The sequence below is a fragment of the Sceloporus occidentalis genome, unplaced genomic scaffold (genome assembly GCF_023333645.1).
Source record: "Sceloporus occidentalis isolate IW3139 unplaced genomic scaffold, rSceOcc1.0.p SCAF_37, whole genome shotgun sequence".
Taxonomy (NCBI): domain Eukaryota; kingdom Metazoa; phylum Chordata; class Lepidosauria; order Squamata; family Phrynosomatidae; genus Sceloporus; species Sceloporus occidentalis.
In genome coordinates this window covers 10,306,464-10,324,472 of record NW_028317017.1, presented here as the reverse complement: position 1 = coordinate 10,324,472, position 18,009 = coordinate 10,306,464, and the positions used below count along the sequence as shown (strand labels likewise).

General features: G+C 35.4%; 1 protein-coding gene across 3 annotated transcripts in view; it reads right to left on the bottom strand.

The window, feature by feature from the left end:
- Positions 1 to 18,009, bottom strand: part of LOC149297819 (solute carrier family 12 member 1-like) — a 42,824-nt gene that overhangs the window by 16,283 nt on the left and 8,532 nt on the right. The window contains exons 4-17 of one of the 3 annotated variants that reach the window (XM_089488338.1): positions 16,918 to 17,013; positions 10,772 to 10,911; positions 9,496 to 9,606; positions 8,090 to 8,201; positions 7,453 to 7,580; positions 6,899 to 6,983; positions 5,822 to 5,973; positions 5,043 to 5,150; positions 4,290 to 4,413; positions 3,391 to 3,492; positions 2,330 to 2,485; positions 2,080 to 2,179; positions 1,879 to 1,990; positions 39 to 179 (exon numbers count right to left, since the gene is read on the bottom strand). In XM_089488338.1, coding sequence (XP_089344464.1) covers positions 39 to 179; positions 1,879 to 1,990; positions 2,080 to 2,179; positions 2,330 to 2,485; positions 3,391 to 3,492; positions 4,290 to 4,413; positions 5,043 to 5,150; positions 5,822 to 5,973; positions 6,899 to 6,983; positions 7,453 to 7,580; positions 8,090 to 8,201; positions 9,496 to 9,606; positions 10,772 to 10,911; positions 16,918 to 17,013 — 1,667 coding nt within the window. Of the gene's footprint in view, positions 1 to 38; positions 180 to 1,878; positions 1,991 to 2,079; positions 2,180 to 2,329; positions 2,486 to 3,390; positions 3,493 to 4,289; positions 4,414 to 5,042; positions 5,151 to 5,821; positions 5,974 to 6,898; positions 6,984 to 7,452; positions 7,581 to 8,089; positions 8,202 to 9,495; positions 9,607 to 10,771; positions 10,912 to 14,027; positions 14,124 to 16,416; positions 16,513 to 16,917; positions 17,014 to 18,009 lie in introns of all 3 variants that reach the window. The other 2 variants (XM_089488336.1, XM_089488337.1) reach the window with 2 other exon arrangements.

Genomic DNA, 18,009 nt, shown 5'->3' with positions numbered 1-18,009 from the left:
GCACACAAAAATAGATTTATTTAGAATTTTTTTCGTACCTGAAGGAGCGGTCTTACTCCCTCTCTAATAGTATCTGCTGCTACTGCTGCATAAAATGCTTTTCTTTTGTTCGTTGTTAACCACAGTTGTTTTTTGACCATGCCACTGTTCATCTCTTTTACAGCCTTTGCACGCGGCCCCTACATAAAACAATAAAGGTTCAGGGAAATAATAGGTAAGAAGAGGAAAATGAACCGCTACAGTTGAGGTTTTATACATTTTTGATCGGTTCAGTGCAGTACTGGGCATTATCGAAGCATCCATAAGTTATAGTCAGCTTAAAATATAGCTTGGTGGTGGCAGTGTATTACCAGTCGGTGTGTTTAAGGGTTAAGTGAGTGACCAAAGGGCTGGTATCGTTAACCCTTGCACAACCACACCCTATGTGTCTGGCTATGCCATAACTAGCCCCGACAAGCACTTTCTTTTTTTACTAACAATGAAGTCTATAGTAACATAGTTCATAAGCTTGAAAAAAGACCAAAGTCCATCAAGTTCAACCTATGAAGCACCTTCTGAAGCATCAAAGAACTATGAAGAAGTATTGGTGGTACAACTTCAGTGTCAAAAAATTATGCGAGATGAACAATTTTTTACTTTACCCTGTGGCACTGCAAACGTTAATAAAAATAGGTGTGTGTGAGTGTGTCGATACATAAATGAGTTAATTGTTAGCAGTGCTTTTACCCACGCACAGCTGGAAGCTAGAAGAAAAAACATTGCAGAGAAGTAGATATTGAGTCTTAAGAGCTGCAAAGGTCTTATCTGTACAGAAAAAAAATCTATTTTCAGATAGGATTAAACCGTGAGACGTGTCTTACATTTGATTGAATGCTTTAAATTGTAATCCGTAAAGCAACTTAATCTATTTCATTTTTGTTTAGACATTTATGTGCTATATTCTATAACACAAGTATTTTATTCTCCCTACCCCAATGGGAAATTCATAAGAGAAGGTCAACTCTTTAAATGCATGTATTGGTCCTCACAACAAATCCCTTATTGTTATTTATCACATGTAGAGCCCAGCAATATCTAGCACCCCAATTTATGTAGAATACATCTCTCTTATATTCAGGTTTTACCATCCAGTGACATGAAAAACATAAATCCATAGAAGGATTGTCAATGGGTAAAGCTTTTAGACTACTACCTAAATCAGTTCCCTTTTTTTGTTAGTTCTACATGTAATCACACACAAATACATTAGAGTATATAAGGCAGCTGGTGGAAAGCATCTACTCAAAAGTGGATTTTTTCATCTGTTGTTTTGATCAACTTCCAAGCTCATCCCTTTTGTGCTAAACAGGACATGCGTCCTAAATGTATATTGGACCTATTAGGCTAGGTTTCCACTTGGGTATTTTTCCTGCGTTATTTTCTTGATGAAAAACGCCATTAAAAACGCCAAGGCAAAACCCACATGGCTTTTTCATGGTGTTTTTTCTCTCCCATAGACTTCTATTGGAGAAAAACGCCAAGATTTCCTTGCAAAAAATGCCAGAGTGTCCACATGCTGCGATTTTGAAAAACTGCCACAGAGCCCAAAAAAGCAGAAAAACGCCAAAGAGGACTGAAAAAACGCCAAACAGAAAAACGCCAAGTGGATATGGCATTGTGCGATTTCCTATTGAAGAACAGCTAACATCTGGCCGCAGCGTTTTTTCACTAATAAAACGCCGTGTGGCTGAGTTGGCGTTTTTTATGGGCGTTTTTGCTAAAAATACCCAAGTGGAAACCTAGCCTTACTGGTCCATTGGAATGGGGTTGGCCTTCAGGCTACAGGTACCATGCCCCCTGCTGCCTAGATTCAGAAAGTAAGATATATGCATTCCTTACCACAAAAACTTCACAACATATGCAGAGTCCTATATCCTTTGTAAATGAATGCGTAATATCCAGGAGAGCTGGTCTAGTCATTGGTCCTGCGGTTAGAACCAAGCATTGAGGTCTTCAAAGAAAATACAAAATAAGCAATATGATTAGGAAAAATACCGGCAGATAGCTCAGAATACTATTTGTATATGTCTTCTTAAATACCTGAAGTTCTTCACATGTTCTTCAATGGTGTTTAGTTCCATAGCTCTGTTCAATGCATTGGTGTAGAAAAGAGCTTGAGTCGATGAGCCCCAGTTAACATCTGTTGAGAAACGTTACAGCTTTTTACATTTTGGAATTTGTATCCAGTTATTAAGGATGTAACTACAAATTTACTAATTAACTATTGACATTGTTCTCACCTAACAAATGTATTTAGTAGCAGCTGCTAAAACATGATTGAGTATCATACCTGGTTTCTTGTAGGTCACATAAATGTACAAGAAAAGTTCAATAGCATAGGTGATAACAGCAGCCCACCAGTTGATTACAAACATTACACCGCAGCACAGCATGGCCCCAAAGAGAGACACCCACATATTGTAGTACTTGAATCCAGGTCTCCAACCTGCAGACAAGGATTAAGAAAATCTGTTATTTTTTTCTTGTAAGGCAACACGTTAAAGAAAACACATTGATTACTCTGATGGGTCATTCCCAGTAAAACAAACAATGCCTCTGTGGTGCATCTCTTATATGGAGGTGAATAGTGAGACACTGATCAGTTACCTTCCAGAGGATGCTGGGCGATAGTACCACTACCAGTAGGTCTAGATGCCTACTGTACATGTTTGACATGTTCCCAGTGCATTCCCCTGCTGGGATCCATCCACTCACATAGAATACTAGCCTGTTGAACAGGCCAATAGAAAGAAATGGCCAAACACCTTTGCAACATATTGCACACGACAAACATTATGCTGGGCAAGTGTACCCTGGAGAGATTTTAATGTTTTAGTGTAACAGAACAGTCCTGTCAAAATTGACAACATTCTTGCTTTAATCAGTACAGGTATGAAAGAGCAGGTCCATCTCTGCTTTAAGAAGATGTCCTAAAATATTACTATTGGGTTCTTTAAGGACTTATAATAAGAAACTTTTGGGAAATGAACACTAGCAAAAAGTTATATCTCAGAAGAGGGCTGCAATATATAGTATCCAGCCTTGTGTTTCTTTATTTCGCACGCAAGCACTCATTTATATTGAAGACACATTCCGTGGCACACAAAAGCTATAATTTTGTTGTTTTAGAAATAGAAACAATAATCATTATGTCCATAATTGATCAGTGAATGACCAGCAGCCCAACTACCAACAGAAAAGATAAAGTTAGCATGATTGGCACATAAGCCCTTTTTGGCCAACCACATATCTGATGCATAGAGATCACTCTAAAGACTAACACCTGGGGGAAGTTTTACAGAAAATGAATGTTCATGTTTATGGTAAAGGACATATTACATACATACTGACCTGGAGATTTTGCATATGAAGCATGAAAACAAGAGAAGTTGATCAAAGCATAGGATGCCAGGAAGAAGTTAGAGATGATGGGTGCAATAGTATTCAGCTCCGCTATAAAAAGAAATAAAATAGCACATTAGCAGACACAGCTCCATTGATTTCAACAAGCAGCTGGCAATCATTTTCTACTTTTTTTCTCTCTCCACTTTTCTTTAAAGAAAGGAAATTACACTGATTTACATTGGATGAACCATATAAAAGGAAACGTGGCATTTTTTTCCTCCATATTCCATTAAATAAAAACAGATAAAATAAATATTTGTGCCGCATACTCAAAAAACAGTTTGGGTATAGCTGAAATTATATGAAGCATTAAGATTTTTGCATACTTGTATCAAGACATCGTTTAAGATTGAATGTCCAACGGTAAATGCCATTCATGTTTTGCAGTTATTGGATCCTGAAGAGCTCTTTATTTACTATATTGCTGCTTTTTGAAAGGGTACTTTTTAAGGGTACCATTGGATGCAAACTCTCAGCACCATATCATATTATTTTTAGCTTCATGTACTCATTTTAGCTTGTTTCCGGCCTAATTTTGAATTATGACCAGCTTACTATTTAATGTATATTTTTAATGCCTATCTTACTACCAGTTACAGTTATATCATTACTTTTTATTTTGCAGATGCAATACAAAAAATTTGGACACTGACTCTGTCACAGTGTGATTACAGCATTCTGTGATATACCATAATTCTTTTTTAAAATTATAATTTATTTATATAGCGCCATCATATTCTGTAGCGCTGTACAATGGGTATTCTCTGACAACTGTACATCTGGGAACATATGCATAACTTTTTGTGGCATATGTCACATAATAATTAGCTTCAGAATATACTGACCAATCAAAATAAAGGCGAGTGCGATGACAAATGTAAGGACGTATCCTCTGATTGGCTCGTTGTTTTTCCCATGTCCTTTGGCAAAAAAGTAAAGTGCTCTGTAGATGTTATCCTTGCAGAGAGCCTGCGGGGAAATCGATACGTACACTTAACTTATTTCTTTGTAATAAAAATGTCCCGATACGCTATGTGACCTTCTTTACGAAAATGATTCATTGTCGTGAACCAATTACAAAAAAAAAGCTGTGATCATAACTCGTGTTAAATTTTATGTCTAGTGCTATATAATATCTAACCAGATAATCATTGAGCCTTGTGAGGATGCAGTATAAAACTATTGCCACGTTTATTGACTTAAAAGTCTAATGACTAAAATTACCTATGGATAAATCGTTAACCTTTTGCGTTCCAGAATACCTGTATGTATTTAAAGGCCAAATTCAATGTGTTGCCTGCTTTTTATATGGCAGAGGCCATTGAATTATGAGTTGGTCAAGGATTCTTTTGTGATAAGTTCACCTATTGTCAACACAACCTACAGTTTACTATGAGAACTCTTTGGAAGTCTTTGCCACGCTATCTGCAATAGGCAATGACTTTTGTTACTGATCATCACACTTTGTACTGCATAAGAAGTGACAGGACACTCTCTACAACTGCTTTGCCGTAGGGGATAAAAATGAATCTGCAACGTCCTCAAAACCAATTATCTACTGCCACTAAGCGTTAGAAATACTCCTACATTTTCCATACCTGAAATACTTTTGGGGCACTGACAAGAGATGCCAGGGCAGAAGACAGTGTGGCTGAGAAGATACCAGCAATGATGAGAGGACCAAATCCAGACACCATGCTCATCACCTGGATTAACACAAGAATATGGCAGATCGAGTAAAAGGCAGTAAAAACAATCGAGTTACTATCATATTAGCAAACTAATTGGTGAGAACATTTTTTTAAGTCACATATTGTATTTCTCCACTTTTCTTACAATTGAGAAGAAGGAAAACCTGGGATTGCACTTAAAAAGAAACAAGATCATTGTCACAGATGTGCCACATTTGCATAGGTGTAGCTTAATACGCAGAGGAACAACTTTTTGCGGAAACACAGTAAGTTGGGCGTGAACACAGACATAATGTCTTTTTTACTTAATTGTCTTTTACGCTGTTTTGATACACTGTTTTTTCCTGCTAAAGAGTTGAACAAAAAGAGAGCAAAGGAGCTGTGGGTAAGTGGGGAGGGTTGTGCACACGCATTAGAGATTTGGCAGGACTGGGCTCGGAGAGGTAAGTAGCATCTCCTCATTCCAAAGAGTCCACACTGAGCTCTGGCCGCAAGCTGTCATAAATCGAGAACACCCAGGAATATGCATAGTATAGAAGCCGACTAAAGGGATCTTTTACAAGACTTTAATGCAGATGTGAGCTGATGGTGAAGATACAAAAACACAACATATACTTTCAGAAATGCTTGTCACGTTATCAAAACAATATTTTTGTGTGCATGATATTTCAATGAAAAATACCCACCTGAAAGTTGTTCATTAATCCATAGGCACATTTTTCAGTTTCACATACGGAAAAATCATAGCCAAGACTGCAAGCTGCAGACCCATTGCAACTCAATGCAGATGTGATTGTGTCATTTATATTTCCAGTTGCGTCACGCACCACGGATGAGGCTATAGAGAAATAGATGTATTTTGAAACAGAGGCGGTGCAGGCAAGGAGTTTGAGACAGAACAAGGAATGATACAACCTAAGCTACAAATACATGCGGGGGAGAACTGGTGCTTCCTGCTCAAGGGCCAGGTAAACATAAGTGGCCCCATCAGCCCCTTACCCCTGGTAACTAATATATAACTAATATATACTGACACACATACATACATAATCATGCTAAAACACACACAGACTTAGAAATACACGCTCCCGCTAACACACTCTGACATATAGCATATAACATTTAAAAAAATAAAGCTTGCAAAAAACGAACTACAGTTTGCTTTTCTCCTAATGCAGAGATTAATACCGAATGTTCATAGCCAGATTTGCTTCTAGATTTAAGAGTGTGTGCTCTAAGACTCCCATTAAAGCAAATCTTTGGCTTTTCCAAAAGTTGCAATTTAAGTTCTATTTACTAAACAAACCAACTGCTTACAAATTAAAATAAATAATGTATATACTGTAAGAACCCAACTTATATGTATACAGTAGGTCAAGATATCTGAAATTAGTTTTCTTGGGACCTACATGTTTTATACTCTATATTAATTTATCACTGCAGTATATGGTTATGTTGCTGATCGTTAATTGGACCAGGAAGCCTTTGTAAGGGTGGAGAAAATATGAAGGTGCTTCAGTACAGGTAATGTAATAGATAATGCTGGCCCTGCCATTCAGCTTCCATGAGTTTAATAGTTGCACTTAATATCTCCACAACAATGACTCTGATAACCAAAGAAGAAGCACAATCTATAATCTTAAAACTGTACAGTTGGCAGTTCCCTTTAAGAGAGTGTAAGTATATAATTAAGTCATTTCTGTTTCAAGAATACTGGTCTTCTTGCTGTCAGGGTACATTGGTCAACATTTTCCAATATTTACCTGCACAAATAGCAACACCAAGGTAGGTAATAGTTGTGATCAATATAGCCAACATGGTTCCCTTTGGAATAGCACTTTGGGGGTCCTTTAAAGATACAAAAATAATCTTGTTCTTTAGATACATTATTTGTAACATTAGATAACATTTAAAATGGAATAATTCATAAAATATGCGCATTTAAATAAATATCTCAGAAATGAGTCAACGGTTAATTATTCACAGTAGTAGGGGTTGACAAGAGGGTGGCAGTTTAATCTTGGCAACTTCACTGTGCGTTATGAAGGGCCAACTTTCTCCATGAAGACCTTGGTTAGCCCTGAATGATGCATTGTTAGCGTGCAGAGACTTCTCAGAAGTAATCCTACTGATTGAACTGTGAATTAAGCAGGAGGAAACTCCAATGGAAGGCCATCCATAATGAATTATGACCTCTCTTACCAAATCCAGCTTTAGTGAATAAACACACTTCAAAAACAACACAGACATACTGAACCAATGTTATGCAGTGATTATCAAAAGCAGACATATGTAAGTGCTATCAAGAGTATTGTACCTCTAAATCTCCAGAAATATTAGCTCCTGCAAGAATTCCAGTAGCCGCAGGAAAGAAAATAGCAAACACAGAGAAGAAACCTTCTCCATTCCGGAAATCTGGGCCAAAGTTTTCAGCAAATATTGTAGCTGCATTGAAATGAGAACAACTGTATAAGAATCAGAATCTACATCGCATCAGGTCAGGTGAAAGAAACGCTGGTAAACAAAAATGTGGTTTATTGTATAACATGGACGACGTATTGTGAGCAGCCTCCTGGCTACCGCTATGCAACAAGACATAATGTTTCAGGCAGATTATTCATAATAGTATTGGCTCCCAAAATTTGAGGAATCCCTAACCAGGTATAATGTAAACCATAGATGTAATGTAAGGAATTTTTACTTTACTGAGAAAATGGGATATAAAAAGTGGTAACGGCCACGCATGAAATAGAAATAAAGCTATCCTAAATCTAAGACAAGATCAAGGACTGATTATGACCTGAAAATATAGCATATATATTACATATTGACACTATATGAAAAATTACCTATCTATAATGACTAAGCAGAAACATTTAGCATATATGGTTGATCTCACCGCTGCAGAATAATTTCTTCTAGGAACAGTAACGCATGCTGTAAATATCACTTACCCTGATAATTAAAAAAGCCTCTTGCCCTTTTCTCCTCCGTGGTTGGAATAACAGTGCCAATGAAGAAATTCACAATGGCGATGAGTAAAATGATCAAAAGCAGGACCTGAGCCTTTTGGCACAAAGCAAGCAAATTGTTGTTGTGCAAATTCTTTAAACGTCATTACCAAGTAGTTAAGTCATTCCATATGTTATAAAATGCTAACAATATGAACAACATTGTTAAATAAATTTCAGGTTGGAAAAATAAATAAGTGGCTGCAGTAAATACACACACATATATTTGTACTGTGTAATAATTTAGTTATTAATATTTGTTGAACTTATGTTAAGGATATATGGGAAATAAGTCAGTTGTATATAGTAAATGAATTGGCCTGTAGTGATACTTTTTGGTAAGAGTAATAGTTTTTCATACAAATAATATTGTGTCCTAGACTAATGCGTATCTTGTGTTTATTCATGTTCCTCTGCTATTAGACTCATAATTTATTTTTTAACCTTCTGGTGTTAATGCCAACTGTCTCCACGAGTTAAATGCCTGAAAAATATCACTTTAGTGTTTTTTAGTCAACCGAAAAGGTTATGGGTGATGTTACGTGTGCACACAACATTAATTATTTGACAAAAATATATTTTAGTTCACCGCTGGATTCTCTTGTACACCTCCGCTGGGTCAACTAGTGGAGATTTTACAGCTATGTGTACATAATATGGGTTTATATATCAGCTGCTTAATGCATGCAGCCTCTATTTTGTGGGCAATAGTAACAATTAGTTAACATGTCGGATTGCATTGTAGAAAAAAAACATTCAGCCTTTAAAACTGTGTGACTCAAGGGTTGAACATTTCCAGAAATGTAAGAGGTATTTACAGCGTATGTATATTTTCATTTAACAAATACAAGTAAGATAGCTTATCTTTCTTTTTTCCATCGACATCTAGTTACAACATCAACATGACTATGACAGCAGAACATTGTCAAGTCGATATCTTTTGTAAGAACACAAGACTCCATGGGGAAATTTCTTATATAACTGTAGTGTGTCACTTTATAGTACACTTAACTACATTGGGGTAAGTAATTGTAATGATATTATGAAGAGGTTGTTTATTTAGGAGATGGCTGAGCAGAGGACAAATGAGTCAAGTTAACAAAGATCATCATTTAGATAAAACAAAAAGTAGGTTTATGGCTGCACCATGTCAAGCTACTAAATATTCAAGTTAAGTGGATTCGGTAGTAAAATTTGAGTTGTTTATTAACACTTCAACTAGCAACTTCACCCACAAAGCAACGTGTAATTATATAAGTGGTGCGAAGACATTGGATGTCATCTAACTGGGGTCTAAGATCTGAACTCTGTATTCTTATAGTATGAGTATTAATAATTCAGACCCTTACCTTAGCTTCCCACTCCATTCCAGCTACAGAAATACAAAGCAGCAAGATTACCGTAATAGTTCCAATTATCCTAATATCGTTCATTTCATCTACCATTATTGCGTTATTGTCCTACAAGGATTAAGAAAAAATGCGGACATTTAATTTGGTAAACATTATGCATTATCGAGTGACCATAAAACAACTTTTCTGCCATTTACAAAAAATCATGTGAAAATGTGAAAACCTAACAAGGCACCAGTAAACTAAATGGTGTGGCTTTTCAAATATTTGTAAATTCTTAAATATTGCTACAATACTAAAGAAAACTACAAACAGGTAGGTCAAGTGCACACAGTAATAAGCCATATAAGCCCGACATGGAATTTAGCTATAAGGCACGCAGATTTTAATACATGTCATTGGAGTATGTATAACTGATGCGTCACTGAAGGAACTGTCCTTACATTAAAGTATATCTATGTGCTTATTCATGCTACCTCGCTACTTACTGTAATTGTCATCTGTCCATTTTTATACGGTTATGTGATGATGATGATGATGATGATTATTGTCATATTGCCAGACAGTATTGACTTATATTCTGACACAAATAATGAGGCCATAATTTTTAACTTGACAAAATGCCTCAATATTTGACTGGCAACCCTAAGTCTATAGGGGTTGGGGTGTTAGTAATTTTGCAGTTTGGGACTGATATATATTGTATTGAGAAACAGGACCAAGGTTTGAATGGAAAAGAACACAGTTTAGTTAAGGGAAATGGCTGTGCTCAAATTCTTTATAAGACACAGCCCTAATGTTTAATTATAATACATTGTGCACTGGTGTAATACTATTAAGTGTTGCACATATTGTATAGTATAGACAGCGATTGCTGCTGGAACATGTCAGCAATCCATAGTTACACAAAATGAGATGTGTCAGCTACAGGATCGTAGTGAATACATTAAAGTCAAACATTGCAAAATCAGCCAAGCATGGTGGAAATCTGAACTATTAAATAACAAAGTCACTCAGAGCAAGTATTTGTATAACATAGACCAGGGAACAGCTTGCTAGACTTTGAGGCCAGCAAAGAAGACAAGAAGGACATAACTTCATGGAGACATTAAGAAAATGATCAAAACAGTAGAAGAGTAATAAAACAATAAACTTCTATGACATATTATGACTTATATGGTGGAAGATATCCTCTTCAATGAACATTAACTACATATGTAATTCTGGTTAAGCATATTTTATATAATGTTACTGAAGTTCTCAGATTCTTTACCTTGAGAATCTCCACAACAGTTTCCGCAAAACCAACGACATACATGGCAACTGCTACTGCATTGGCAAAAGCGAAGATGAGTCCGATGGAACCACCAAACTCTGGCCCCAGGCTTCTCGATATGAGATAATATGCTCCACCTGAGAACAGCCATTATAATTTTTAGTTTGCATGTGAAGGTAAAAGAGGTGAAAAATTGTACGCCCCTAGGGATCCGTTCATCAAAGGCATTAATGGCCAATATGTACTTTTTCAGTTCTACTCCTCAGAATATTATCTTGACTTGTATTTAAGTGCCAAATGTATATCCTTTTTTTTAACCGGCACACTTTTCTCATGTGCTCTTGTTTCTATGCTTATTGCACCGAAGTCCGGCCTTTATATGTGGCATTGTATGGAGTTTTTAGACATCAGGAGTTATTCTAGTTCTAAGTTCTAACCCTTTTGTGAATAACCCCTATAAACTATGCCTACTCTGCCTTCATATATACAGTGTATATTTTTGAAGATATCAATGAACGCTATGTGTTGAGATCCCAAAAAAGTATTTACTCATATTTCACCAAGTTTATGCTAGGAATTTATGAGATTCTTTTTCCAGTGCTTGCACAAATTGTCTGAGAAAGCATAAGTGTATCGATTTGTCATTTACTATTATCCATACCACATTTTCTGGAGATTGCCAATTAAAATGATTAAATAATCTCACAATAGATTTTAATGTGTTCTTATAGCTACTCGGATGAACAGACCCCACAAAGCATGCATTTTGCTCTGAATATTTTGTTTCTCGATGGGCATTTAGCTGAATAAGCAGATTGTAAATTTAAAAGGGGGATGTTTCAGTATATTGGTTTGTTTGGGCATCATATATACATTTAATACATTAAGTGAATAATACAATATGATCGGTATAGTTCTAAACTGACAGAAGCAGCCTCTGTACTGACCTTAATCATCCAAGCCTTCCTTAATATATATGATGGGAGTCAACAGAGAATTATGATGCAGTGACAAGAGTATTAATGTGTCTAACTTAATAAAATGTGACATCTACACCCTGGATTGGGAATAGTATAGTTTAATTTCTTTTCTCTAAATAGGTGTCTGTAGAGCTAACAATCTTACCTTCCATATATATAGTGTCCAAAAGTTAAAGTGGCTTTTTAAATATTTTGGAAATACTTGAGACTGCTCATTTTGGAGGTTGTCCAAAATGTTGGTATCAAATGACTTACCTTCTCTTAGATGTTACAATGAAATCCAGAAGTTTTAAAGGAACACCATCATGAAAACGACATGTAAAATGTGTTGATGAATTAGGTACAGGCTTGAGAAAAATAATAATAATAATAATAATAATAATAATGTAGTGATTTGTTATCATCACTTTGTTTTCAGCTAATCTGTTAAATAATAATGTGACCAACATCATCTTCCTCTTAGCTACGCTACACTCCAATCTGGGTTTATGATTTTGCTTCTACAGAATTTTTACATAGATGTCAGTTATTTGATAGGGGCTACAAGAGTGCATTGTTACAGAGATATTACAAATTAGGATTTTTATGTGTTATGTTCTTTCCAGGCCCAGCAATGTAAATGGATAATATATGAAGGTTTTATGAAACTATGCTGAGAGAACATTTCAGACGTTACCAATTAATGTAATAGCCATATTCAGGTTTAATCCATTTTGCCTTTATTTAGACTGATCTTAAAATTATAGACGATATTATATTGTTTTCATGATAGTGGACCATTTAAGTTATTAGTAACCGAAAAACTATTTTGCATGCACTAGTTAATAAAATGAGTTATTCAATTAATTACAGGATCAGCAACAGTGCGATTGACTCAGGGCAGGATTAAGACACAATTTAATACGAAGCAAAACCCAATAGAAACCCAATAGAGTGCCAAGTGTTTCAAGACATTTTTTGTGCTTGAGACATCCTTAATTCTATACAGGGACTGTGCTGAATTTAGTACTTAAAAATGGAGACTTGATTTTGGATGTCACTGTCGGAGAGTGTTTGGGCTCCAGTGATCATCAATCGCTGTGGTTTAATATAAGGAGAGAGGTTGCGTTGCCTCATACTAAAACTAAGGTTTCCATTTTAGAAAGGTGGATTTTTCATTTAGTGGATTTTTCAATGGAGGAGAAAATTGGCAGGTTAGCAAAAATAAGCCTTTTTTAAATATATAAGTGAGAGAAGAAAACCTAATCCAGGAATAATAAACTAAAGACAAATTAAGAAGAATTACATAAATGTGGATAAAGATCTAGCCGACTGCTTAAATAAGCAGTTCTGTTCTGTTTTTGCTGAGAAAGATGAAGGTGAGGGACCCTTGTTAGCAAAAAGAAATAGCGTGACATGTGAAAAGGTGTGTTCACAGAGGAAGAAGTTCTACTAAAAGTAAAAACAGAAAAATCCATGGGACCCGATGGGAAACACACAAAGTTATTAAAAGAGCGTGGGGTACCTCAGGAATCAGTATTGGGACATGTACTTTTTAATATTTTTATTAGTGATACTACAGAATGCAAAGGTCTACAACACCTTCCAGGTGGAATAAATCAAGTGGCAAATAACTTAAGTGAATTAGAATGGTTGTGAGTGTAGCAGCTGCAGTTTAATGTTGATAAATGTAAAATAATGTACTTGGGACAGTCAATCCCATGTCAGTATATAGCATTGGGGGCACTGTTCCATCAGTGACAACAGAAGAGAGGAATTTAGGAGTCATTATTTCTGATGACCTAATGGTAAGCAGACAATCCAATAAAGTGTCAGGAAAGACTAAGGGATCTTAATTTCTATAGCTTGGAAGAAAAGAAGAGAGAGGAGGGATGCAATAGAAACATTTAAATATTTAAAGGGATTTAACAAAGTACAAGAGGCAATATATGTACATATGAACATATCTAATTAAAGAGGTTAGCTCCTTTAGCCCCAGTGTTGCTACTCAAGGCACAGCACATGTCTCCTTATATCACCAAAGGTAGTTCAATCTGCCACACAGTCCCCTAGTTTAGGTCAACCATTTCATTTTAACAATGCCTAATAGGTCATTAATCCAGCCCTGGCAGATCCATATGACAGATAATAAAGATATGTTAGTGTTATATTATTAAGCGTAATGTAATAGTATTAACAACATTAGGTAAGAAAATAGTGAAATAATTTACTATATATATATATATATATATATATATATATTTGCGTGTTGTATTTTTTGTAAGGTGACTTACCGCCTCGAACAACTCCATTAGTACATATAGCAGACATAGAGAGACCTGTAAGAGTGGTTACCACTACACTCAGGGAAATGACAACGATCCCAAGACCTGGAAATAGCAAAAAAGACTTGCCTTTTACCTACATGACAATACAAGCAATTACAGATGACATCTTCTGTGGGAAATTCTGCCAGTTGATGCTTGGATGTCCTGAAACGTTCTCAATAGTTTGATCGGCACATGCAAATTGTCCCATAAAGGTATCAGTTTTGATCAACTATGACCCAGATTTAACAATACTTACCATGGTGGTGATGACCTTCTAACCACTGAGTTATTTCATTTACTAGTAATATTTCCAGTACAATTTAAAATTCTTGTAAAATGCTCTGTAATTTGGAAACATATTAATCCTAAAATTGAATTTAAAGGTAAGGTATTATTTATTGGTTTAATCTACACCAGATATTTATGAAATGGTTTAATAAACGATATAGTGCCTCTAACATACCTTTGCGATTTGTGTTTCTGCTTTCAGGACATCATCATTATTAAATTAATAGGCATATGTAATTATAAGCCCAAAGTCATGGAAAGGACTAGATCTCAGCTATATTTTTTTCTTTTAACTTTAAATTGATTATAGTAAATTGTGAAGCTTAAAAGGGTACTTGATACCTTTTACAACCCTTTTCTGAACCATTGATGGCTAGCTCAACCTCCCAAAAAAACACTTTGGGGAAGTAGCCCAGGGAAGTTCCCAGGTATGCACACAATATTGCTTAATTTAATTTGTAAAAAACCACTACATGATTTCATTTAGGAGAGCAATGCTGGTTAATAAATTTAAAGCATAAAACATAGCAACTGTAAATCCCTATATTAAAATATGTAAAGATCTGCAACGTGTAATATTTTTATCGATTATTTCTTTTTAAGGTAACAATTCCATTTTAATGTTTTACTGATGTGGACTCTTGATGGTATTCCTGGCTCAACGGAGTTTGCATTTTGCTTTATGACAGTCTGAGGTCATAAAAATATTGCACTTCTGGCAATAGACTGATATCACTGTCTCCTGTTGTTTCCACCAAAGTAAACTGACTCTAGGAAAAGATGTGCTGAGCTAGGAGGGTGAAGGACTTCACTCTCTCTGAAAGACATGAAACTTTGTTCTAAGACTAAAACAGCTATAAATATATGACCTTATGTAAATTTATAACTTTACGGAAAAGCACTACATTGTAAATGAATGCACTTCAAAACATATGCAACACTATGGATGTAGTACTCTATAGCATTGTAACCTTATTATTAGTGTTTAGGGGACTTTTCTTCATTTTGAAGAGTCCCAGAACCTTTAATGCCTGAAATATGATCTGAATTAATTAACAAAATGTACAAAGGTCGGTATGGTTATATGCTAAATTTAAAAAGAGGCTTCAACAGTTTAAACATATTTTAATAATACTTTCAATACAATCTTATACATAGAATAGTAGTTCCTAGAAGGAACATCCTTCCATGATTTCTGAGGCAAGTAGATGCTGACCAGTAAACCCATAAACAGGCTATGTTTATGTTATAGTTAATTAAAACAATGGGTTTTCTTTATGACAGGTCCAATTAAACATGAGTGATGTTACCAGTATCACCATAATCTTTTATTAAAATATAACTGTTGTATTATGTTTTTGGAAGGTAATACCTTACCTTGAAATAACTTCTGATTTGACCTTCTAATCATATAACTGGAAAAACTGATACTTACGTTCTAGATCCTTCTAACAGTTCTTAACAAAACTTAGCAAACCTGTGTTGTAATGGAGGGAGACCGACTTCATTGCATGCATAGTCCAGATAACGTTCCAATGAGCCAACAACCTAGAATGTACTTTGCTGGTAAATCAGAGATTTACATCTGGAACTACCCATATAGCTTTGACTTTACTGAATAGTTTCATTAATCATACATGAAGAGTATGAAAACGTTTCAGCAGATAGAAAGCTTGATTGCACAGGTGTGAATGTACTATATTTTCACATCCAACGGGTAGAATAGCATGTATTGCTTATGTGACCTTCCATAACTTACTGACCTTGAGCACTTTGCAAAAATGCACCAAGCTAGTAAGCACTGCTGATTGTTATTTGAATCTGATTCTCTCTGAACCTTTTTCGGCATAAATATACATTTTATTTAATACATTCTATATATCCAGTAAAGTAAGTCTATATGGAATCCAGATGATAATACCTATGTAAGTAAATTTACCTTTTCAGACATCAAGACAAGTGTTCTTCTTATGTCACAGACTTTCCATCACTAAGTATAAACAGAAAATTCATACCTAGCACCAGAAAGTCTTGCTTTTCTTAGCAAATAACCTTAACTCTTTACCTCCACGGACATAGCCGTTGGTTGCTATTGCAGAAGTTGACAACCCAGTAATTGAAGTAACCATGGTGGCAAGAACAATTATGACAACTGCCAAACCTGTCAGCAATAAGAAAAGAAATACCATATTTTACATATGCATGACTTTTTTTCTGATTGAGCTTTCAGTGGAACATGTGCACTATGATCTTTTGTCCTGAAAAAAAAGGTTCTCTGGCATTAAATGACTTCACACTAAAGCATCAAAAGATGCCTGCTTATTAGTGTTTTGAGTCGTTCTGTCTGCAGATCCTGAAAAAAGTAAGCTGTAAGAAATGTCTTAAAATGGGCTGAAAAGGAAATGGAGATCGGTAAAGGTCTTTCTTGTATGTTCCAGTCGACGCTTGAAAAAGAGGAAAAAAGAAAAAAGTGCCTCTAGCCAGCCAAGGATGTGATTACCTAAAAATAAAGAGATTCTGAACTGGCACCGACCTTTAGAATGTTTCATGGCTCATTTTTTATTACCTCCTCTGACATATCCATTTGTGGCAATTGCAGAGGTGGACAGGCCAGTTATAGCAGTTACTGTCACAGCTAACCCGATGATAATGACACCAAGACCTCAGTGGAAAGAGAAGAATATACTCCGTTAACTATTAAATCTTTTTGTTCCATTGCTTTGATCTTATGCTATCCTTCCTACAGTAATAATGACCACCAATGGATCTCCAGATTTGTAACTACAACTTCCATCATGCGGAATGATACTACATGTTGAACATCAAGTTCACCCGGAAACCCCGGGGTTGCATTGAGAACAGATTTAAACTCCACTAACGTAAATTACATGTATAGATACAATTTTCAGCTGATCGTATCGTAATATGAATTCATAATATGAACAATGTAAATAAACGTTATAGAAAAAATTGCAGGATGATCATATTGTAATATGAATTCATACAACGTATGGTGTGAATAGTTTGTACAAACAAAATCTGAAATTTTGGTCAAACCACTTTGTTTTTATCCTGCCTGGGAACAAACCGATACATTTTCCACCTAATGTATCGGTTTGTCTCAGTCTGTCAGTTGTAGTCGTCATATCCCTTGAATATATGTATTGTATTAAGCGCTGCGTAAATTGCTGGCGCTACATAAATGAAAGATAATAATAATAGAACCCAAGCGGGATAATCTTAGGGTGCATGGGTAATTTCACTTCATTTCTCAACCTCATGTGGTTATACCCAAGCCTTCATACAGGTATATAATAGTTAAAAATCCCTCCTTGCACTGATCAACACTATTATAATGTCTCCCAAGAAAATTCAGTATAAGAACAAATAATATCAAGAAATGAAACTATAACACAAAGCCAAAATAAGAAAATGTCTCCAGTGCAATTCTCCCTAAATGTAAGACTTTGCAGAAATCATGATACTCATATAATAATGACTAAAAAAAAGTATGTGGCTAATAATAAACACATCAACAGAAATTTAATGCAAAACTATAAATTATTTTAACTTAAATCCAACACGTATACATATAATAACATTATGTTCATCACACCATTAAAGATAAATAACTTTAAATTGGAAAGTCCTTCCGGCT